The sequence below is a fragment of the Serpula lacrymans genome (genome assembly GCF_000218685.1).
Source record: "Serpula lacrymans var. lacrymans S7.9 unplaced genomic scaffold SERLAscaffold_16, whole genome shotgun sequence".
Taxonomy (NCBI): domain Eukaryota; kingdom Fungi; phylum Basidiomycota; class Agaricomycetes; order Boletales; family Serpulaceae; genus Serpula; species Serpula lacrymans.
The window spans coordinates 270,477-291,706 of record NW_006763305.1 but is presented as its reverse complement, the minus strand read 5'-3'; the positions used below and the strand labels follow the sequence as shown (position 1 = coordinate 291,706).

The window sequence follows — 21,230 nt, the reverse complement described above, 5'->3', positions numbered from 1 at the left end:
AAATATGTTTGTTGTTTCTTGCTTTTCGATCATATAATCTATGTAGTACATCTCAAATTTTTCTTGCATGATGATAATACGCCCTAATCCTGTTTGATTTTTTGTATTATGCTCGCCAGATAACACCGTTATTTACGTGACATTTCATTTACTTCCTGCCCCACCATCCGCCTAAGAGGCTGCCCAGACCGCCACGTGCAGGGGCTTGAGGTTCAGGCGTAGGAGCACGCTCTACCTCTTCCAACCTGGATTTCACAGGCTGTTTCTTCTCCAGCTCAACCTGCACTGGGGCAGGAGCTGTAACCGCAGCGGGCGCAGGTGCTTTGCCTGCCCTACGTTGTAACTGATCCATATCCAGCTGAACATAGTTGAGCGCGATATCGAAGAACAGTGGTTTTTTGTATGTCTTGCTATCTCCCGCCACGGTGCCACCGTTGTATGCAAACCACTCGTTCTTGAAGGCATGCCCGTCTTGCGCTAGGATATGGTCAGACTCGTCCATTTCAGTATCAGAAAGAGGGTAGTATGCTGGATTTCCGGCTGTGATGGGATCAGAGTCGGATATCGATAGCGTTGAACGAGTTTCTCGTAGGTGGATATTGGCGTGCTGTATCAAAGTCAATGCTTCGCCATATTTTTTCACTGCCACATAGCAATGCGATAGATACAAGCATCTGTAACAAACATGAGATACATCCAAAGTAAGTACGAAAAAACCAGACCGACCTCCTTGCTTTGGTAAACGTCAACCGGGCATCAACTGCAGACGCGAGATCCGGAGTTTCGTCCACGATACTTAGATCACGCATTTGTGTCAGACTTTGCATGATGGTGTCTAGGATCTTGACTATGGCAGGATATAGCCGAGCGTCGACGTGTTCTTTACCGGGCTTGATTTTGGTTTTCCCGGAAGTGGTAGTGCCTGATGCAGCCTGAGAGTGGTGGGAGCTGAGGAGGGTTGAGATCAAGAGCAGATCGCGCTGGATTCGTCTCGAAAGTAGCTGGTAGACGATATAAGCGTGGACGAAATGAATGTCGCGGGTGCCAGCAGCTGAGGTTGATGAAGAGCCGCCACTCAGCTAAGTTCAGGTTAGCTTGCTAAATTCGATGATGATAAAATACGGTATAAAACGCGTACCTGTTGGGCCTCCACCAGCTTTCTTGCGACGTCTTCCGCGTCACTTAGAGCAAGAAGAATGGCATCGTAGGCAGCCACGCCCCTCTTCGATCCTTGCCCTTTCCCTTGCCTAACTTTCTTCTTTCCTTCTTCCAAAGTGCTAGTCTCCCCCTTATTCTCATGTTCGCGAGGTGCATCTAATTTCGACTCGGCTTCCTGCACTTTGAACAGCACGTCGACCAGCTCAGGATTGCGCACAGGTACTGGTTGACCTTCCCAGTCTAATGCTGCCAGCTTCTTCCTTGCCTCCACCTTATCAGACGCTGCGCCGTCTTGCCTGAACTTATCGATCAACGCTCCGCATCCATCTACCATCTCTTCTTTATGCTTCGACGACAGCTCCGCCACAAGACCGTCCACATCGTATGCCTTTTCTCGTCCCAGTTCATGAGCGCAGTACCTAATTTCGGGGCCAATATCATCGGCATAGAGCGTTGCCAAAGCCTGATCCCTGCTCGTCGCCGCCCGATCTGCAAGCTCATCCAGAAGACTCCTAGCTACGCTGAGCTGGATCAATGCGTCCTCAAAGTCGTAACGATAGCGCAGGAACCTGCCGTTTAAGATTAATGTGTAGATCGTGATTTGCAAAAGACCTTCGGTGGATATGCGTGAGGCTGAGTATAATGCCTGGCAGTGTGATAAGAGTTGTGTGGACCAGTTGACAGCACGGCGAAAACGGCCTGTCGCGCTGTGTCGGAGGGTCCCTGAGTGGTCCTTGGTAGAGGGTAACGAGGCTTGGGCCGTAAGCTCTTGAGAGTATGCCCAGGCCCGTTCTGCCTCGTATAGCAGGAGCTGTAAACTGTTGAAAAGAAGTTAGATTATATAATGCGGAAGTTTAAAAGACAACTCACTGTCCATCCTCGATGTTATCGGTGGTCAGTGGAGGTAACTTTTTGAATTCGCGGCCCTTTCCATGGGTCATTTTGAGCGAAGACCGGAGACGATGGGTCCTATTAGCGCAATGCTTCCTGCAAAACAATATCAGACCATGGGTTATCACTGCAATCTAATAAAGGCATACCTATAACGCTCGAAATCATTATATCTCAAACCATATGCGTTTCGCTGTTCATTTGCGAGCTGTAGTGCTTTTCCGCCATTTTTTATTGAGATGCATGTGACATTGGCTAGCTAGTACATACCTCGGAACGTAATCGTATTTTTTATTGCCATTTCTTTGCACTCCTGTGTTTGCAGGTTTGTATGGCGTGTTCTACGGAATGTGGTATGTCGTAGAAAGGTGAAGTACGCCGTAGAACGCTTTGGTGGCAGTACAGCTACGTGTGCCTAGCCAGATCGCGTCGCAGGGCTAAAGACTACTTTAAGTTGGCAATTGCATTTCACTTTCCTTCCACCACTATCTTGCTTCAATGGCCGAAACACTACCACCAACGCTGCAGAACATCTTGGACCAGACGTCGCTGAAATGGATCTTTTGTGGCAAGTCTTTCAGTTAATTATTCGCACTTTAAAGTCGCTCACAGTATTCGTGGACAGGTGGTAAGGGTGGTGTGGGTCAGTAGTTATACCATATCAATAGCATCAACTACGAGTATCCTTATTATCATATATCAATAGGGAAAACCACTACTTCATGCTCGTTGGCAATTCAGCTTGCCCAATGCAGGGAGTCTGTGTTACTCATTGTATGTCTTGATCCAGGGTTAGAGTTGACGTGTACCTGACATGTTTACTTTCCAGTCCACCGATCCAGCGCACAATCTCTCTGATGCCTTTGGTCAGAAGTTCTCGAAAGACGCGACAAAGGTCAATGGCTTTGACAATCTGTCTGCCATGGAGATAGATCCTACGAGTGCAATACAGGAGATGGTCGAGCAATGTGAGATCTTGCCCTCAATGGCTTGAGGATTCTAACTCTGCCCCACCAGCGGATTCTAATGGCATGATGGGCTCGATGATGCAGGATCTGGCGTTTGCTATACCAGGTGTTGACGAGGCAATGAGTTTCGCTGAGATTATGAAGTTCGTCAACTTGAAATCGAAATATCCTGGATTTATAACTTGAGGATTTACAGACACGTCAAGTCAATGGAGTACTCGGTGATAGTGTTCGACACTGCACCAACAGGCCACACCTTGCGGTTCTTGTCATTCCCGACTGTTTTAGAGAAGGCTTTGGGCAAGCTTAGTGCCCTCAGCGGACAATTTGGGCCAATGATTCGTCAGGTACGTAATAGGTCCTATTTATTGATTTGCGTCACCAGGTAATAAACTATCTTTCAGATGTCAAGTATGATGGGAGGTCAGCAAGATTCTCAGGAAGACATGTTTGCTAAGCTGGAATCAATGCGTGCCGTCATCACTGAGGTCAACACTCAGTTCAAAGACCCTGTATGTACTTCGTTATCACCCAGATCTCGCAACTTGACATCCTTTCATACCGATCTCTTAGGAAAAAACAACCTTTGTCTGTGTTTGCATCTCAGAATTTTTGTCCTTGTACGAAACAGAGCGTCTCGTACAAGAGCTTACTGCATATGAAATCGATACCCACAACATCGTCGTGAACCAACTACTCTTCCCCAAGAAATGTGCGTATGCTTATCGCGTCACTTTCCCTACCCTTCTCTTACTTTGCGTTGAATAGCTTCAAAATGTGAGCACTGTCAAGTCAGACAGAAAATGCAACAGAAGTACCTTGCTGAAGCTCATGAACTCTACGATGAGTTCTTCCACATCATCCGACTACCTCTGCTGACGGAAGAAGTGCGTGGACCAGCGAAGCTGAAAGAGTTCAGCAAGATGTTGGTCGAGCCATATGAACCACAGCCGGAATGATCAGGGATGATATAGTGCTGAACCGATATTTCTGGAGTGCGGCCTGATTACCTTACTTATGCAGGCGACAAAGCTTGTATATACTTTATATTGCAATATGAATTGGCAATGGCAATTGTGAGTTCGTCCATTTTTGTCAGTTCAGATAAGATCACTGTCGATGCTATCGAACTGAGACGGGTGAGAATACCCTCACGTTTATGAACTAAGTGGCTGTATGCGCGCTTGATCTGAAGTCATGATTGTTCTTCACTATCACTATATTTAGGGGCCTTGCGCTGGCGTTCAGGGCGATCTTTTTGTACACCATGGTACGTCAAAGCCCCCATTTGCTAGCGTAAAGCGTGTATTAAAGTCATTTCGTGTTCTCAGCACGTTTTCAGTCCTAGTACTTATCAAGCACCGGAGAACAACCTCCTTTGATCGGACACCAGGCATACCCACCTATCGGTACCTTAGCGGCAATGGAGAAGATTCTTGGGAAGATTGAAGCTACCTTTAGGGATGTCTTGAATCGACAGATGATTTTCTATCCTGGTCAGATTGCGTTACGTACCCTCTCAGAACTACCAGATACTGGTCCGAGGAATAGGGAACCTTGTTCTATCACATCTGAGATCTTGAACCTATACTATCCCCGACGAAAGTTCATTTCACAGGTTCTATTCTTTCTGGAGTTTCCCGTGGGTGCTTTCCTTTGTCCAACTCATCTAGAAAGTACTTATCTCATGCCCTTACTCCCAGGATTATGCGATAACGCGTGCTTCCTATTGCACATAGACGTACCCTGGTAAATAGCATTTCGTCTCACACTGTCGTATGCTGTATCATAGTGACGCCCTTTAAAGGATGCTCCATTCTTCTCGAATGACTGGCATATGCTTCCGAAACAATATAAAGAAGCGAAGGGCGCCTTGTGTACGTTTTGGACACGATAAAGTGAGATGGCTAGAAAAAGGAGCACAAGGTCAGTCCTAATCCTCGGATGCCCTTGCGCCGTTCCGTTACCCTGACATTTTCATCAGTCACAGGCAGAACTGTACAAGATCCGATGCTAAAGTAATGGAAACCCACATTGCGTTCACCTTCCCCGTACATGGTGGAGTCGATTTCCCGAAAGAGGAAGACCTTTATCTTGCTGATAGGAATTAGACATATTATTCTCATTCTTCTCGCGTGGGTTTGAATGATGAGATATTCTAATTGCCGTTACTACATGAGGATGCCTCCCCAGCTCCTGTGATATCGGGGAGCGCTATGGACACCTGACGCTGATCAACTCGATCTCCGTACTCGGAGATACCGAATCTACAGTTCAGCGCACACAATCAGATAAACGGGGCTGAAATTTGGAGCTCATTGGCCAAATATGCTCAGAAGTGGTCATTAGACCACAATGGAGAACCTAAGCCATATGGGACGGAAATTTTGATATTCACGGATATAGAACGGTTAGTTCACCAAAGAGAGATATAAAGACAGGCATGCAAATGCAAGGGCGGAGATTTCCACTGCTTACATGCCGAAGGTGCTGAGACGCGGACGATGAGTTCAATTCATTCGTTTGCTGCATGCTAAATTTGGTGTATTTCTGACCCTATATTTTAAATGATGTCCAGTTCGTGTCAACGATGCATATTGCTCTATCTAGTAATCATACAGAGGCAAAGACAGGGGAATTCAAATTCTTTCTAACCGAGTACAGTTTGTGTACAAATGCTTTCCTTCTCATTCGCGTTCTTCATTCCTCGAGGGCATGCTCCAAGGTACAAACGTATTACAACATGCGTGATGGGTTGTACATGTAGGAAGAAACCGTGAAGTTACAGCCAAGCCCCTTGTTTTCGTTAGACCCTGTGAAAAGTTATATATGAGTTCAGGGGATGGATCGGCGACGAAAGAACACGTACGTGTCATCTAAACAGTATCCGTGACAAAAATAATGAGTTCAGTCCGAGGATAAGAGGGAAAGATGTTTACCATCATAGTGAAAGCGTGTCTAAGAATGACAGTTGTTAACACGACATATACTGAAGAAGAATATCTGAATTGTACCTTCTTTGGATTATCTGGTGCATAACGGACATATTGATCGTTGCCCTGTGGCCTGTAACGCCCACGTGAGTCAATATTCCACTAGTCCGCAATGTGTTGATTGCAAGATAATTTACCGTTCCTTTACCTAAATTCACTTGACGGTGAGTGCGGAGAATAGGAGGATCGGAGAGAGCGTCTGGCTGACCTTGCACGAGGCCAGCATACTCTGCAATGTAACACACACCGCAGATACACTCAAAACAGGGGACCACTCGTTCCCAAGGATCGAGGCACAAATCTACAATGTGTCACAAATAGTGCGTATGGGAATTAGATGCCACTCACATGACCATTAGAGTAAACATGCTGCAAAAGTCAAATCGCTTGAAGTTTGTAATCAGGACAGGAAGTAAAAGGACGGAACATACTGGGTGGATTGGGGCTTGAAACTCGTTGTCTACGACAAACTGCACGGCAGGAGAGGAGATGGGATACTGAGAGTCGAACCGGAACATAAGCTTGAACACCTCTCCCTAGCGCGAGGTATATCGCGTCATTATATGGGTTGAAACCGACTGGATGGCCCCGTACCTGGTATAAAGTTTCACCCAAAACCTCTATGGAAAAGAGCCAAGTTTCGAAGTTATCTGCATTGAGGAGTTTGATACCTAAGATCTAACGATTGAATCCTGCTACATGGTGATTTTTAGGTCAGCACGCACCGACAGGACATCCTTGTGTCGTGATTTCTGTCAATTCCTTGCGTAGACGCCGGGATGAGATTGAAGCCATGCCAGTACAAGTACAAGTTTGCTGCAAGGTCAGACCGCCACAAATCCCCAATGACCCTTGACGGCACAGGTCCTCAATCCTGCCTTTGACAAATAGCGACAAACACAAAAAAGGATATATAAACGCGCGCCTGACAAGACATTTTCCTTAATGTCATTTCTCCCCGCCATAGAGTCACCTACTGTCCCACAACCATCCTAGGGAAATGTAGGCGCTCGTGGGGAGGCAGAATATCACTCTTGTATGTCTCGCATTCGCGTAGTTTGGTTTTCGACAACATCGCATCTTGAAACGACAAGAGACATCTATACGCCCCAACTGTATTGGGTGTGTCGTGTACATTGTATTTGCTAATATAATACATATCTATTGCCTTATTCATGGTATGATATCTGCTACGAAGATCCTGCCATCGCTGTTTCGATTTTTTGCACTTCTTCCGAGGCTTTGGATTCGTCGATTCTTTTCGCTCTGTCCAGAGTAATGTCGTCCAGGATTGCTTTGGCACCTGTGTTGATCAGTATCTTCGCAAGTTTCACTCCAGCGGCCTCTGCCTGTAGAGTGCTCGTCACCAGTTCTGTAACCGAATTTTCTACGTGGGTCAAACCGTCGATGGAAGTGACACAACCCGTCAATCTCAAAACTGCCCTCTTTACAACCCCCTCGTCTTTTTCAACATCAGTCACAGAGCTCCCGACGCCCACAGGTACACTGCAGCCCCCTTCCAATTCACGTAAGAGAGCCCGTTCAGCCATGCACTTCAGCTGAGTTTCAGGGTGTATGATCGCCTTGCACAGCTCTTGCGCCTGGCGATCGTTCGAGCGGATTTCTATCGCAAGCGCTCCTTGAGATACTGCATGGTAGAGAGTAGGTGCTGTGATGTCGGCGGTGACCCGATCTCCCATTCCGAGGCGCACGAGACCCGCCTTCGCGAGAATGATGGCAACGTAGGGACCATCTGGTGCATCAAGCTTTGCAAGACGAGTATTACTAAAGTGAGTCAGATTTTTTATCCGGTGGGAATTAATAAATGTTATCCACGTACAGATTTCCTCGCTACAAAAGCACTGGTTATCATGGTAAATGTAGGACTAATCTGAGACGTACGCACCACGTCCTGGAAAATGAGTTTTGGGAATGACCTTCTAAGCTGTGCAACTCGTCTGACGCTGCTCGTGCCCACTACGCTTCCGTCTGGCAATTCCCCCAGTGATTTATAGGGTATACCTTGCCTCACCACCAAACTATCCACCGGGTTCTCTCTTTCTAGGATTGCGCCAATCTCACACCCTTCTGGTAATATGGTAGGAACATCTTTGAGACTGTGAACCAGCATGTCCACAGCATTGTCCTTCAGCGCGACTTCGAGCTCCTTCGTCCACAATGCCTTGCCTCCGATCAAATACAGGGCTTGTGATTGGTTCTTGTCCCCCTCGGTAGTCATGAAAGAGGTGTCGAAAGATAACGAAGGAAATGTTGTCTCCAGAGCATCGCGGACGAGATTGGTCTGAATCTGAGCCAGTTTAGAGGCTCGAGAGGCTAGGATAAAGGCTCGAGGGCCTGACTTTTCTGTGGATTGCGTCTGCGCCATCTCGTTTGTCCTGGATGTAGTTGGTGCGAATGCCAGATAACTTATTATGTAACGAATTATTATCGATCGTCCGTGCGAACGCCTATCCTTATAGAGTTAGTACTAACAGTGCTGTGCGCTTCCGCTGTCACTGTCTGAGTGTACAGTAAAACGCTGCCATTAGACTGCAAATGCATGCAAAAAGATCCAGGCTATAGACAGCATTCGCTGACTACAAAATCTCCCAAAGAAGAGCAAAAGACGGCATTGTCCGCAGTTTCATTGTGGCACTGAACCTTATTCCAGCCACTGTACAGTTATCCAAACCGCGGCACATTCAGGTCGATTCTCCCTGTGTAACTCATCGTAATCGACAGCCCCGGGCAGGTAAACCGCTCTTGTTGCAGCTAGAGGCACATTTGTTGACCGTATTAAACGTCCTTTCAGCCTCAAGAAAAAATTAAAAATGACCCACGACGCAGTTTGGTTCTCTCGCCCCAGAAAGTACGGCAAAGGTAGCCGTCAGTGGTAAGTTCACAGTTCAGGCTCTCAGACATATATCATGTCAAAGGGATTGGTCGCGAGGTATCGAGCTAAACGCGTATTTTTGTTATTTCAGCCGGCTCTGCGCCCACCAGGCCGGTCTCATCCGCAAATACGGTCTTGACCTTTGTCGTCAATGTTTCCGTGAAAAGTCGGCTGCCATCGGTTTCGTTAAGGTGTGTCTAACGATCAGTAGTCTCTATGTGTCGTATCTCATTGCATCGTGTTTGAAATTAATGCAGAACCGGTGAAGCATGCCGCATACGAGCGTCCATCGTGCACCTGCTTCCCTTTGTCATTCCATTATCTTCGATTATCAATACACGCCAGCTGTCCTTTTGTATGCCACTATGTCATGCAGAAATGAAGCTCTCCCACTATATGAATTTGCATTGTTAAACAGTCCATTTTTGAAGTGATTTTGAGGGTCGCTATGACTCTACAGAAAGGTGACGGAAAATTCGATTTTCAGTCAAGTGTGAGCGCGGTACTGAACGCTCCGTCCATTAACACTTAAATTCATTGAACCGTGATCGAGGTGCGCCTATGGGGTGCTATGGATCTTGAGCTAATCTCTGCAGGCAATTCCAACCACACTTGTAGGTTTGACCACAACCTCTCCCTCATGTGCCTCTTCTCGTCTCCACGCACGCTACACAGTATCCCTCATGGCTCCATTCGATCTCCATCAACCTTTGGACCCCCAAATCGGATCATCTTCAAACAGACCAGAAACATTACACGAGGGCCTCCTTTTTATTCTCGAAGGTTGCACATTTCACTGATGAATGTTCACTATCAGTGGTGTCATTAAAGGAATGGAAGGAGGCGTTTCTTCTTTCGTCTACGTCATGTTCGTTCTCGTACTTACACAGATGTGGAGTCGACGAGAAGAGCTGCTGATATCCACACAGTATACAGGTGTTTTTTAACGCCAACCAACCTCTCCGCATCATTTCATAACAAGTTGAACTCAGGCCTTTCCGCTCTCCTCGGCGTCCGTATGTTCCATCAAGAACCCATCCGACCTCAATGTTGAAGGCCCCCTCGAGTGCCCCGAGGACATCCAAGGTCTTCCAAGCGCTGCGATTTCTACTACACAAGGGGTCTTGCTTCTTCGGCCATCGTTCTTGCAGTGAGTGGACTGCCCAGTTGCAATATGAGGGGAATGACTGAGCGGTGACAAGATTGCGAAGTTGCTGTAAAGAATAGAGATATTGGTCAAGTGATGAGGAAGAGTCAATGGGGAAAACACGCACATCAACTCAGTTTCAGGCGCCAGCAACGCTGCGAAGTCGTTCGCCGTAATGCCGGGTACGCGGTACAATGGGTATTTCAATCAGTCATCATCCAGCTCGTGATCATCCTCTGAATCATCTTTGTTTTCTATATCTGCATCTTCATCTCCGCCGTCCCCAAATAGCTTTGTAAATTTGCAAAGTAGATAGACTGTGCAGCCAACTTTGAGCGGTCTACAAAGAAAAATTTATTCTCGATCTCGATGACCACAATGTTTCCGTCGGGAGGCCCGAATTTATCGTGCTTCCTTACCAGTGGTTTACGCATTGAACACGCAAGCACACCGGACAATGACATTCGAGAAAGCGTCCCTTTGCACCTTGGCGCAGCAGCGTATCGTCTTCGAGACAGTCTTTCGCTTTACAGATCTGTATCTTCTGGACATTTGGTCTGGCTTCTCCTTGGAACAGGTGGAAAATAGGTACGTGGCATAACATAAAATTATTGAGGATCTTTTACTATGAGCGTTTTTGTCGTATCTAACTTTCCAGATACAAAACGAAACATAGGGTGATACAAGGTTTGGCAGAGATAACATTCTGCCATTCGGAGATCATGGTGGCATAAGCAGATGGGTGTATTTCTCATGAATGGTTCCTCCACGAAAGCACCTGCATTTGGAGAAGTTCAATCCTTGGGTGCAATACCGAAAACTTTGACCGTCCCCCTGCAGTGCCGTTGCATGCCGAGTTTTGGATCACTATTTATTATTACCGAATGGGGGGCTCCTGCCAAAGGTCGTTACTACTTATGGACCAGCCTAACAAATCTGTCTGGCGCCCCTCATGCTCTCCCACGGTTGCAAGAAATTGATAAGGCTCAAAGGCATTTTATCTAGCTAGGTCTGTCAAAGGAGCCACCTTTTCACCTCGGCGAAAAAGGTCTATCGTTTTGCAAACGGCTGCAATTGATCAAACACGTCCAACGACAATGCAGGCTGCGCATTTACCTCCAGAAATATGGCTACATATCTTTCGTTGGGCAACATCTCCACTGACTTCTGGGTCTTTCGCTCTCACATATGAGCCATTTCAGATAGGCTCAGAGGATGTTCTCAAAGCCACCCTGCAAGTGAGGTATGCCATCGTGCGCGTCTGTTGGCTTTGGCGAGCACTTGCGATGGATTTGCTATATGAAGATGTGAGGGTTAGGCATGGTATGCAGGCACTTGTCAGTGCTCTTAGGGGCGATGAATATTTGGCAGAGGGGAACGGACGATGGGTTCGACGACTCGAGTTACCGTATGCGCACACAAACACCGCTACCAGCGATAGCTCTGTCACCGCTCTTAATATCCTCAAACACTGTCCAAGTCTGGAAGTCTTAACCAGGCCTTTCCCTTCAGAATCAGCAGATAATATGCGGTTTGAATTCAGCGCAGGACACGTCGTTTTGACGTCATTGAAACGCTTGGAATGGTGGCATCATAATGGAGCTACCCGCTCAGGTGGAATCAATTCGCTCTACGATGTCCTAAAGAATGCTCCCAACTTACAATACCTCGCCGTCGGTGGATCAGTGTTACCGAGATTCATCTCCGTGGCCCCTTTGTGTCTGACAGCATTATCAACACTTCGTCTACGGAAAATGAACCATCTATTTATTCGCCAATTATGCCGTTGGGACTTGCCATCTCTCGAGCATGTCATCGTCGATGTACCTGAAACGTGGAATAGAGCATTGGAGGGCTTTTGGGAGACCTTTGGTGATCGCCTTCGCACTGTCGAACTTGGCCAAAGTGTCGCATTTTGTGTGAGTGATCAAGTCACACTCGTTCTACAGGGCTGTCCGAGGTTAAAAGAGCTGAACTATTACGTGTTTTTTACTTCGCCTGTTCGCTCTACTTTTGTTCACTCCTCCATCTCTTGTGTAAGGCTACATGCTCATCCCAACCTTATCCTGCTTCATGATGGGTGGGACTTCCTGGCTGAACACCTAGCTTTCCTGGCGGGACCTTCACTACCTGCTCTTCGTTATGTCGCATTCCATGGAGATTGGGAAATCATCATCAAAGATGCCCGATTTGCGTCTTTGCACGCGGCATTGCTCAATCGTGGATGTATTACCAAATACGTAACAGGAAGTTTACTTCTCGGTTCCCCGTCGTGCGTATATATTCTATCTTTCATTACTGTCATTGTGAAAGGTGCTGACTGTTATTGTCCATGTTTTAGTCCTCGATGAGAGTATCGTTGCATGTACAACTCTGCTTATGTGTGGCACAGTTGGGTTGATTATTACCATGGATGCGGGTTATTTTACCATCGCTGAATACTCAAAGACTAGCGATGCCCTTTTAGATTCATATTTACGCATGAGTAGTCTATTGCTTAAATTCGTGAGTTACATTGGGACAAAGTCAACATGTTGAGCCTATCTTGACGACTGAGTACTGGCTGGACACAGGTCAATACTGATATCATCCTTCTGGAAGTATACTCTGAGTTTTTAACCAGTTATTTTGGCCAGGCTTAACCGCATCAAAAGGTCACTTTCCGTTGTCTGTGTTAGGATAATGGATTTCCCGAATCACCATCGAAATGACCGAATCAAACGTGGCATGCCGAGCTTAAAAGGGGCTTAATCTCCCCAGTCAGACCAAATTACTTTTATAGAAGGGGCTTACTTTCTCAAGTTACCTTGCAATTGTAATCTTCGTCTTGACTTGCATGGCGAATACGAAAGATTTTCAAGTAGCCATTGTGGGCGGTGGAATGATAGGACTCGTATGCGCAGCTGTTTTAACACAGGCAGGCATTCAGGTTGATCTGTTTGAATCTGCGGTAAGTACCAACTATCCTACTGCGTGTGTGATGTTGACACTTTCACTGTCTAATAGTCGAAGTTTGGAGAAGTTGGCGCTGGCATTGGGCTGGGTGCGTCGAGTTTTCTCAATCAAGGAGATAGGGCTGAGCCTTCTCTCGCAGGTCCTAATGCTGTTCGTGCGCTAGATGCAATGGGCCTTTTGAAAGCTGTTCTGGCGAAGTCGGACCAGGAAATTTCGGATATGAGGGCTTTCCGTTTTATGTCCTGTTCTCCTGGCCACGAACACATTCTTGACGTATGGGACTTGTTTTATTTTCCTTTCTGGTAGCAATGGCTGACAATGCCATAAACAGTACCCCTATTTGCCGGAGGATAATGGTCTAGGTATTCACAGGTAGTTCCGTGCGAGATTCGGGATGCGCCATGCTAAAGAATCATGTTTTCAGGGCAGATTTTCTCGATGCCCTGATTCCCTTTGTGGATCCGAATACGACTCACTTCAATAAACGTTGTACGAATGTCGCATCATCCTCCAACGCTGGCACCCCACACTCTATCTTGCATTTTACTGATGGGACCACGTTTGCGACCGACCTTGTACTTGGTGCTGACGGGATAAGGAGCACCATTCGTAGTGTTGTCTTAGGCATCCCCGGCCCTGAAGTGCAGCGCTTAAGCTTTGCCAATACTGTTGCTTACCGTGCTTTGATACCACTTGATGACGTCAAACGTGCTGGTGTGAAAACTGATCTTTCTGCGCGCCCAATTTGCTGGACTAGTTTGCATAAGGTATGACGGAGGTCTAAATCATTGTCCTGTTTACTGACATGGATATGTGCTAGCATATCATAACGTTCCCGATTCACAATATGAATACGGTGTGTTAACTCACCTACATAATGCTTGCATACCGACTCTCAGCCGTAGATCAATGTTGTTGTCTTTAGTTCGAATCCTTCTATTCCAATGGGTTCAGTGCAAGTACCCTCACATCAGTGGGTCATACTAGCTTCGAACCAAGAGATATTGGATGCATACAAGGATTGTGGACCAGATGTCACAACTTTATTGTCTTTGATGGAAAGCCCACGCAAATGGTCAATTCACACCGTGGACCCACCCTTGGATACTTTCGTAAGGGAGAACATTGCCTTGGTTGGAGACGCTGCACACGCTATGTGTCCGCATTTGGGAGCAGGTGCTGGCCAAGGGATCGAGGATTCCTTTGTCCTTACTCGTCTTCTTTCTCACCCTCACACAAAACTTTCGAATCTTCGGGTGTGTCCTTGTGTCACCATGACTTCAATGAGTTGTGCTAACAGATTACTGTAGGATGTGCTCCAAGCTTACAACGAAGTTCGACTTGAACGCGCCAATATGGTCGTGCGGGGAAGCATTCGAGCAGGGAAAATCTACGAGTGTGGACTGCCTTCTCAGCAGATGCATGAAGCGTTGGTCAATCTGTGGGAACCTGTATGGCACCATGATTTACAAGAGGACGTATCAAGTGCCGTCCGATTACTGAAAGAGAAGGGTGTGTTCGTCATGAACCCACTGTAAACAAGATGATATACTTTTCTAGTATGTACCCGATATACGTTACTCGCTGCAAAAGTTGGCGCCGAGGGAAGGGTGCTTGCCTTCCATCCTTTTTCATTTTATCACGGCTGCAGACTTGTCATGAGATGCTGCATCGTAGTACTAGCGTCTACGCGAGTTCAAGAGAGCAAATCCCCACGGACATTTATCGTAGCCCTGGCGTGTAAGAGTTCCGTCCATCAACGATTAAATTCATTTTAGTTTTTAGTGTGATCGAGATGCGCACATGAGGTGCTACGGATCTTTGCTAATCTCTCCAGGCAATTCCAACCACACTTTTGGATTTGTCTCCCCCATCCTCCCTCGTGTATGCCTCTTCTCATCTCCAGCACGCTGCACAGTATCCCTTATGGCTCCATTCGATCTCCATCAACCTTCGGACCCCCAGATCGGATCATCTTCAAACAGACCAGAAACATTACACGAGGCCCTCCTTTTTATTCTCGAAGGTCGCATATATCACTGAAGAATGTTCACTATCAGTGGTGTCTTCAAATGAATGGAAGGAGACGTTTCTTCTTTCGTCTACGTCATGTTCTGTTTCGTACGGACACACAGATGTGAGGTCAACGAGAAGAGTTGCTGATATCCACGCAGTATCCAGGTGTTTTTTAACGTCAACCAACCTCTCTGCATCAATTCATACCAAGTTGAATTCAGGCCTTTCCGCTCTCTTCGGCGTCCGTATGTTCTATCAAGAACCCATCCGACCTCAATGTTGAAGGCCCCCTTTAGTGCCCCGAGGACATCCAAGGTCTTCCGAGCGCTGCGATTTCCACTACACAAGGGGTCTTGCTTCTTCGGCCATCGTTCTTGCAGTGAGTGGACTGCCCAGTTGCAATATGAGGGGAGTGACTGAGCGGTGACAAGATTGCGAAGTTGCTATAGAAAATGGAGGTATCGATCAGGTGATGAGCAAGGGTTAATGGGGAAAACACGCACATCAACTTAGTTTCAGGCGCCAGCAACGCTGCGAAGTCGTTCGCCGTAATTCTGGGTACGTGGTACAATAGGGTACAATGGATATTCATTCAGTTATCATCCAGCTCGTGATCATCATCTAAATCATCTTCGTTTTATATATCTGCATCTTCATCTCCGTCATCCCCAAATAGCTTCGACTGTCCAACTTTGAGCGGTCTACAAAGAAAAGTTTGTTCTCGATCTCGACCACAAGACCTCCGTCGGGAAGCCACAACTTATCGTGCTTCATTACCAAAGGTCTAATTGCATCACACGTAGAATGCGAAAGCATGTCGGAAAATGAGGCCTTAAGATGGCGTTCGAGAAAGTGTCCCTTTGCACCTTTGCGCTGCGGCGTTACGCCTTCGAGATAGTATGTAAATTGCATTGCACATGCATATCTTCTAGACATCGAGTTAGGCTTCTCCTTGGAACATGTAAAAATTAGGTACGTAGCATAACATGCAATTATTGAGGGCTGAGGGTAATATAAAAAAAAGCAGCTCGGAGATAGTTCAAGTTGCGGGCAAGGGCTTTTCACCAGGAGCGTTCCACAGCTGGTAACTCCAGCCACGCATCCAGATCTGACCACAACCTCTCCCTCAACTTCCCCCATGCATTCCTCCTCGTCTTTACACATGCCGCACAGTACCCTTTCTCTCTCCACTTTTATCTTGAATAGCTCTTCGAGCCCACATATCGGATCGTATAGATACCCTTGAAAGAGACCAGAACCATGCACAAATTTGACCCAATCCTCCACTTTATCCGTGCTCCTTATGCATTCCTCAGAATTCAAAGGATTCTTTCTTTTGTGACTCTTCTCCAGTGGACAGACGAAGGAAGGGCTAATTCGTGCAATTGCGGACAACCCAAGCAGTGGTCAAATTCTCCCTCGTGCTTATCAGCCTCTTTATATCATTCATTTCAAGCTGAGGTGTGGTATTTCCACCCTCAGCTTCGTCGCCTGCCTCATCCATCAAGAATGTGCGCGAGCGTAACAACTCGTAGAAAGCACGCTTAAGTATTCCAGGGACGTCGTATGCTCTTCCTAGGACAACGGTTTCAAGTGCGTGGGGAAACTTTGTCCGGTCCAGGTAATATAGTTCGCTTGGCCAATATTCCTCCAGCACTTGGATAGCCCAAGAACGATGGTGGGGGAACGAGAACCTTGTCGCAGCGCGCAAAATAGCGGCAACCTCTGGGAAAGGCGGTGGCGAGAGGACGCACTTGCTATAGAACAGTATCATGAAATAGTCGGTGGATGCTCTTATTTTAGATTATGTTCAAGAGAAACATACATTCCCTCCTCTTCTACTGTCAGCAGTGCAGAAAAATCACTCGCCGTGCTCTTACGGTTAGACACCCGATACACGTTGTCGTCGTCGTCCAAACTTGAATCCGAATATGAGTCTTCTTCGCTGTCCATGTCTACATCTTTGTCCTCATATCCCGGCCCTTCTTCGTCTTCTTCGTCTTCCTCATCGTTATTCCGTTCAATGAATTTTTCGAAATAGGGTATTCTTTTCAAAGAGTTTTGCGAAATAGTCAGACTTTGAGGCCAACGTAGCACGGCGGACGCGAAAACGCGTCTTCCCGATCACGATGATCACGAGACCTCCATCCTGTAACCAGAACTTTGAATGCTTGCGGGTAGAGCGTTTACTGGAAGGTTTCTTATAATGGAGCATCTAAGTTTTATAAGCGACTTGAAAGCTCTCAAGCGACTTTAAAGCAGAGCCATTTGGCAATAGGCTCGATTCAGCGCGTCCCAGTCTCGATCCATTGTGTCACAGCCAATTGTAGTATTATTGCCTTACGCCATCTTCAGGGCTAGATATATTTTCGAGTGATAAGATCGTTCGGATTCATAGTACAAAATCTTTCGGTTTTAGATAACGATAAGCCTTTGGATAACTACTATCAAGCGTAATCAGCGTAGTCAGACACTGTACTAGTATTGACTGTCTACAGAAAATAAGATTGAATGGTACAAGAAAACACGCTGAAAGTTTGTATGTGAGGCCTTGTGAAATATAGTGTTACCCCGAGCGACAAGATGATTCAACAGAGCTTCATATCGAGCGCACATAAGAACATTGTTCAAGATAACATCATCAACTATGTGTAGAATATAATCATAAAATTCACCAAATTTTGCCATAGCAAATCCCTCATGGTGGTATTCTCCACCCACAGACTCTTCTAAACAGCAAGCCAGAGAAGCCCCAACAGTTCCAAACGCAAACTTGAGGGATGTGGCGGATTCCAGGAGATGAGCATAACCACCGCGCCACACAAAATGAAGAACCACAGAAATGAAGACCTCCGACTCGAAGTGTAAAATGACCGACGACTGACCCGTTGAATTCTAGTAAATAGACGAGTCAGTGAAACTGGGATTTGAACTGTGAAAAAGATTTACCAGTTCTACGCAATACATGAAGAGATACTCTGGCTTCTTCAGCAGGTGAGAAGAAACCCGAGTGCAATGGTCTTTCTCCGATTTGTTAGACCAAATGTCAATGTGTAGGCCATACCCAATCTCTGAAGCTCCTTTTGATAGCGACTTGGCCACATTGCGCAAGAGCGCGAGATGGTTGAAAACAGTCCTCTTCCTCGCTAGGGACCATGAATACTCACCCCGGATCGAGCGTGCGCGTGCGCTAGCGTCAGCGTCAAGACATGCTGTGACGATCAAACCTTGCACATCCCGGGTGGGCATTCCGGCTTGGTTAAACACCTTCTTTAAAATCTCCATCTTGGCCGCATCCATGCCCGCCTTGTTGAGCTTGGTATTTCCGGCTTTGCTTTGGTGAGGAGGAGGCGGCGGCGGCACAACAGTCTGTTGGGCCAAATTTTGTGGCGCTGACAGGTCCAAATAAGTGTCGAGTTGAGGGGGGTTAGGCTGGGAAGAGACCCGGCTCTGACCAGGTTGAGGAGCGTTCGATCCCAGCACAAGAGCATTCGAAGCTGGTGGTGTAGGCGGCAGATCGTTTACCGTGCATTTACTGGTTCTTTCTGTTGCGGCATCTCTGGTTTCTCCGACCCTCTGGTGTAGTGAGATAATATGTCAGTGAATATAATCAATCAAAATTTATTCACACTTACTCTGACTACCCCATGGGTCCATTCACCCTCAATCATTTCATGTGGACAACGAGGTACATGTACTAATACAACCCGCATCCCAGGAGGAGCTAGACCTCTACCATATCGCTCCAACGTGATTCTCTGAGAGCCGCTAGCAGAATTGGCCAAGGTATTCATGTCTCAGAAATGTCGTGAGCTGACTCTTCTCAGGGATTGGGAATCAATATCTTGCACATGAGGGGCTTCAGCTTGCTGCTGCTGGTTGGAACGTACCAAGTTTCCAGCACGGGAAACCTGAGGATACGGCTGGTAACATTGCTGGGATAAAGGGGACGATGTGGACCAGTGGATTGGCTGAAGATGACGGCCTTCTAAAGGCAGGGCATTGCCAACAAAACCAGACAATGCGGGCAGTTGGTATGGAGGATGCGCAGGGGGGTCGGTGTCGATGTTGAGTACTGTTGTTAGAAAACCACACACAAAACAAACTAACACACAATCCTCCCAGATTCCACGGAACTTGTTTATGGGCTTTGCCTCCTAGAACAGTGGAGTGGTCTGGTTGTTCGTGGGGTGGTACGTATAAAGATCCTTCAAAGTAAAACCCAGAGGTGTATGAGTGTGGGTTTTGAGGAGGAGGGATAGTTGAATTTATAGGAAGATAGGTGCTTTGTGGCGAGTATAGACGAGCACTACCTTGCTAATGGTAGCACAAGGTAGGTTTGAGAACGACGAGGATGACGAGGTGACGAGGTTCCCAGTGATAGCAGGCTCCTGACGCACAAAACTGTAGTGCTCAGAAGGACTCTAATCAAAAGGGATGACAATGACTTCAAAAGTGGGAAGTGACGATGACAGCAGTTGACAGTGGTAGAAGTGGGAAATGTTGTGACCACACTGGATCACAAGTAGCAGAGTAGTGAACTTGAGAGTAGAGAAGAAGTCTGGATTGGATTTCTTGTTCTTTTTTTTACAAGGTAAAATACAGGGGTTTATATAGTAAAAGAAAAGTAGGCTATGCACAGTATAGCTGTGCAAAAAGAATGAGAAAGAATATGAAGGAAGGAATGTACGCTGACGAATCCTGCGTAGGTAGTACAGGATAAGATTGTCAAAAAAAGGAAAAGAAAGGGATAGAACAATAAATGCTGTGAGTAATGTCACAGGTTTGTACAGCCATAAAGTAAAGTCCAATAGCAAAAAGAGAGCAGGAAAATCATGATGTCATGGGAAGATGCAGTAAAAAAAAGGGCAAGGCAAAACACTATCAGTATCAACACAGTTCCTTTATTGTCAGTCAGGCATTCTAAAAAAATATGTGTCCATAAAAATGATTCAAAAATCAAAAATAATCGCACTGTAAATGAATGTTCTGCTGAAGAAAAAGAAACTGGAGCCACCGGTCCACCACCTAGTCCAAATCCGACAGTTCCATGGCCTTACCAATGGACTGGTTGTGTTGGACCACCTGATCAAACGAGGGAGGGAGAGGAGTAGTTCCAATTTGGAACAAGTGAGTCCCAGGCAGCGTGTGGTAGGTGTAGCTGTAGCGAAGACGGTGGACAAAAGATAAGTGTACCCAAGTGAATGGGACAGCGATGAACATGGGCAACGCAAGGGGATGAACCTTCTCCAGCTCAAAAATTACCCACCCACGCTCCAACCAGGCAAGACGAGCGACCGATGTTTTGATAGTATATGATGGTAGATTGACGTCATGAAGATGGACCTGTTGCCCTATTTGGACCGGCCGCCGGGGCTTTGCTGATATCAGCAGTGGCACGTGGTAGTCAACGGATCGGCGACGGAAGCGGATAGGAAGTGGTGACATCAGAAATGGTGGGGGTGCAAATAAGATGAGGAGGAGGAGGGTGGAGGTGACAAACAAGTGGATTAGAATGGGGACCCAGAAACGACCGTCAGGTGAGAATAAAAAGGAGAGGAAGGGGCCCATGGTGGGGCTAGGCAAAGGAAGGGGAGTAAGGGAAACGACAAAAGCGAGGGCGCAATGCAATGTGTAGCCAGTGGCGACGCGAAAATTTGCCGAAATGCCGAAATGCGGAAAGTACCGGATGGAAAAGCAAAGGTGAGCGTGACTGGATTGCCTAATAGAGGTGGTGCTGATCAGCCACAAGTTCAAAAAGGGCAATATTAATTACTATTCCATGTGGCACTGTGCCTGTGTGGCGCAAAGGCGAGTCTTTTTGAATATTCGCTTCGTTATTGACACATGCCCATGCTACCAATCAACTTTGGTGCATAACAGCACAACCTGGTACTTCTTTCTGTTATAAGCACGTGGTGCATACAAGGCTCTGGGAGGAGGAGAGCTGGATAAGTTGACCTTGGGTTGCTTAGGTGAAAAGCTAGTGGTGCTGGATTGATGGTTGGACTTGTGGCTAGATTGTGTGGATTGTGTGTCACTTCCTGAGAAATCAGAGGAAGGGATATAAATGGTTGGTGAGGACATTGCAGGCAGAGAAATTTGCAAGGAGGGGTACTACCTGGTGAGAGAAACAAGTAGAGATTTTGGATAGTCGGAGTTTTAAGGACTTGTGCGTTTTTTGCGTTTCTTTTTGCTTATCCATCAAA

General features: G+C 46.7%; 9 protein-coding genes across 9 annotated transcripts; 4 read left to right on the top strand and 5 right to left on the bottom strand.

The window, feature by feature from the left end:
- Positions 1 to 6: 6 nt before the first annotated feature.
- SERLADRAFT_453466 (uncharacterized protein) lies at positions 7 to 2,350 on the bottom strand (the record flags this gene model as incomplete). The annotated part of the gene is made up of 6 exons (XM_007323570.1): positions 7 to 674; positions 727 to 1,079; positions 1,139 to 1,976; positions 2,029 to 2,145; positions 2,199 to 2,265; positions 2,320 to 2,350. The coding sequence occupies 6 exons, from the start codon at positions 2,348 to 2,350 to the stop codon at positions 149 to 151; spliced, it is 1,932 nt and encodes a 643-aa protein (XP_007323632.1).
- Positions 2,351 to 2,528: 178 nt separating this feature from the next.
- SERLADRAFT_479002 (uncharacterized protein) lies at positions 2,529 to 4,110 on the top strand (the record flags this gene model as incomplete). Its single annotated transcript, XM_007323569.1, has 9 exons — positions 2,529 to 2,617; positions 2,675 to 2,692; positions 2,756 to 2,823; positions 2,879 to 3,017; positions 3,067 to 3,160; positions 3,214 to 3,364; positions 3,422 to 3,529; positions 3,591 to 3,729; positions 3,786 to 4,110. The coding sequence occupies 9 exons, from the start codon at positions 2,548 to 2,550 to the stop codon at positions 3,974 to 3,976; spliced, it is 978 nt and encodes a 325-aa protein (XP_007323631.1).
- Positions 4,111 to 5,567: 1,457 nt separating this feature from the next.
- SERLADRAFT_401900 (uncharacterized protein) lies at positions 5,568 to 6,854 on the bottom strand (the record flags this gene model as incomplete). Its single annotated transcript, XM_007323568.1, has 9 exons — positions 5,568 to 5,835; positions 5,949 to 5,975; positions 6,032 to 6,083; positions 6,148 to 6,158; positions 6,219 to 6,311; positions 6,359 to 6,379; positions 6,442 to 6,546; positions 6,605 to 6,681; positions 6,736 to 6,854. 9 exons carry the CDS (start codon positions 6,803 to 6,805, stop codon positions 5,824 to 5,826), a joined length of 468 nt encoding a protein of 155 aa, XP_007323630.1.
- Positions 6,855 to 6,999: 145 nt separating this feature from the next.
- SERLADRAFT_363902 (uncharacterized protein) lies at positions 7,000 to 8,557 on the bottom strand (the record flags this gene model as incomplete). Its single annotated transcript, XM_007323567.1, has 3 exons — positions 7,000 to 7,795; positions 7,851 to 7,861; positions 7,917 to 8,557. 3 exons carry the CDS (start codon positions 8,394 to 8,396, stop codon positions 7,201 to 7,203), a joined length of 1,086 nt encoding a protein of 361 aa, XP_007323629.1.
- Positions 8,558 to 8,741: 184 nt separating this feature from the next.
- Positions 8,742 to 9,322, top strand: SERLADRAFT_358472 (uncharacterized protein; the record flags this gene model as incomplete). Its single annotated transcript, XM_007323566.1, has 3 exons — positions 8,742 to 8,903; positions 8,995 to 9,094; positions 9,161 to 9,322. 3 exons carry the CDS (start codon positions 8,842 to 8,844, stop codon positions 9,167 to 9,169), a joined length of 171 nt encoding a protein of 56 aa, XP_007323628.1.
- Positions 9,323 to 10,950: 1,628 nt separating this feature from the next.
- Positions 10,951 to 12,140, top strand: SERLADRAFT_478987 (uncharacterized protein; the record flags this gene model as incomplete). Its single annotated transcript, XM_007323565.1, has 1 exon — positions 10,951 to 12,140. A coding segment is annotated over one exon (993 nt), but the record flags the coding sequence as incomplete, so codon positions are not given.
- Positions 12,141 to 12,231: 91 nt separating this feature from the next.
- SERLADRAFT_453461 (uncharacterized protein) lies at positions 12,232 to 14,543 on the top strand (the record flags this gene model as incomplete). Its single annotated transcript, XM_007323564.1, has 9 exons — positions 12,232 to 12,244; positions 12,903 to 13,000; positions 13,057 to 13,093; positions 13,145 to 13,278; positions 13,337 to 13,377; positions 13,430 to 13,772; positions 13,826 to 13,861; positions 13,911 to 14,261; positions 14,316 to 14,543. The coding sequence occupies 9 exons, from the start codon at positions 12,232 to 12,234 to the stop codon at positions 14,541 to 14,543; spliced, it is 1,281 nt and encodes a 426-aa protein (XP_007323626.1).
- A 1,037-nt stretch (positions 14,544 to 15,580) lies between these two features.
- On the bottom strand, positions 15,581 to 15,975 carry SERLADRAFT_401886 (uncharacterized protein; the record flags this gene model as incomplete). Its single annotated transcript, XM_007323563.1, has 1 exon — positions 15,581 to 15,975. The coding sequence occupies one exon, from the start codon at positions 15,931 to 15,933 to the stop codon at positions 15,643 to 15,645; it is 291 nt and encodes a 96-aa protein (XP_007323625.1).
- Positions 15,976 to 16,393: 418 nt separating this feature from the next.
- On the bottom strand, positions 16,394 to 18,815 carry SERLADRAFT_411547 (uncharacterized protein; the record flags this gene model as incomplete). The annotated part of the gene is made up of 6 exons (XM_007323562.1): positions 16,394 to 16,778; positions 16,847 to 17,068; positions 17,636 to 17,916; positions 17,971 to 18,167; positions 18,189 to 18,597; positions 18,657 to 18,815. The coding sequence occupies 6 exons, from the start codon at positions 18,813 to 18,815 to the stop codon at positions 16,394 to 16,396; spliced, it is 1,653 nt and encodes a 550-aa protein (XP_007323624.1).
- Between the last annotated feature and the right edge of the window lie 2,415 nt (positions 18,816 to 21,230).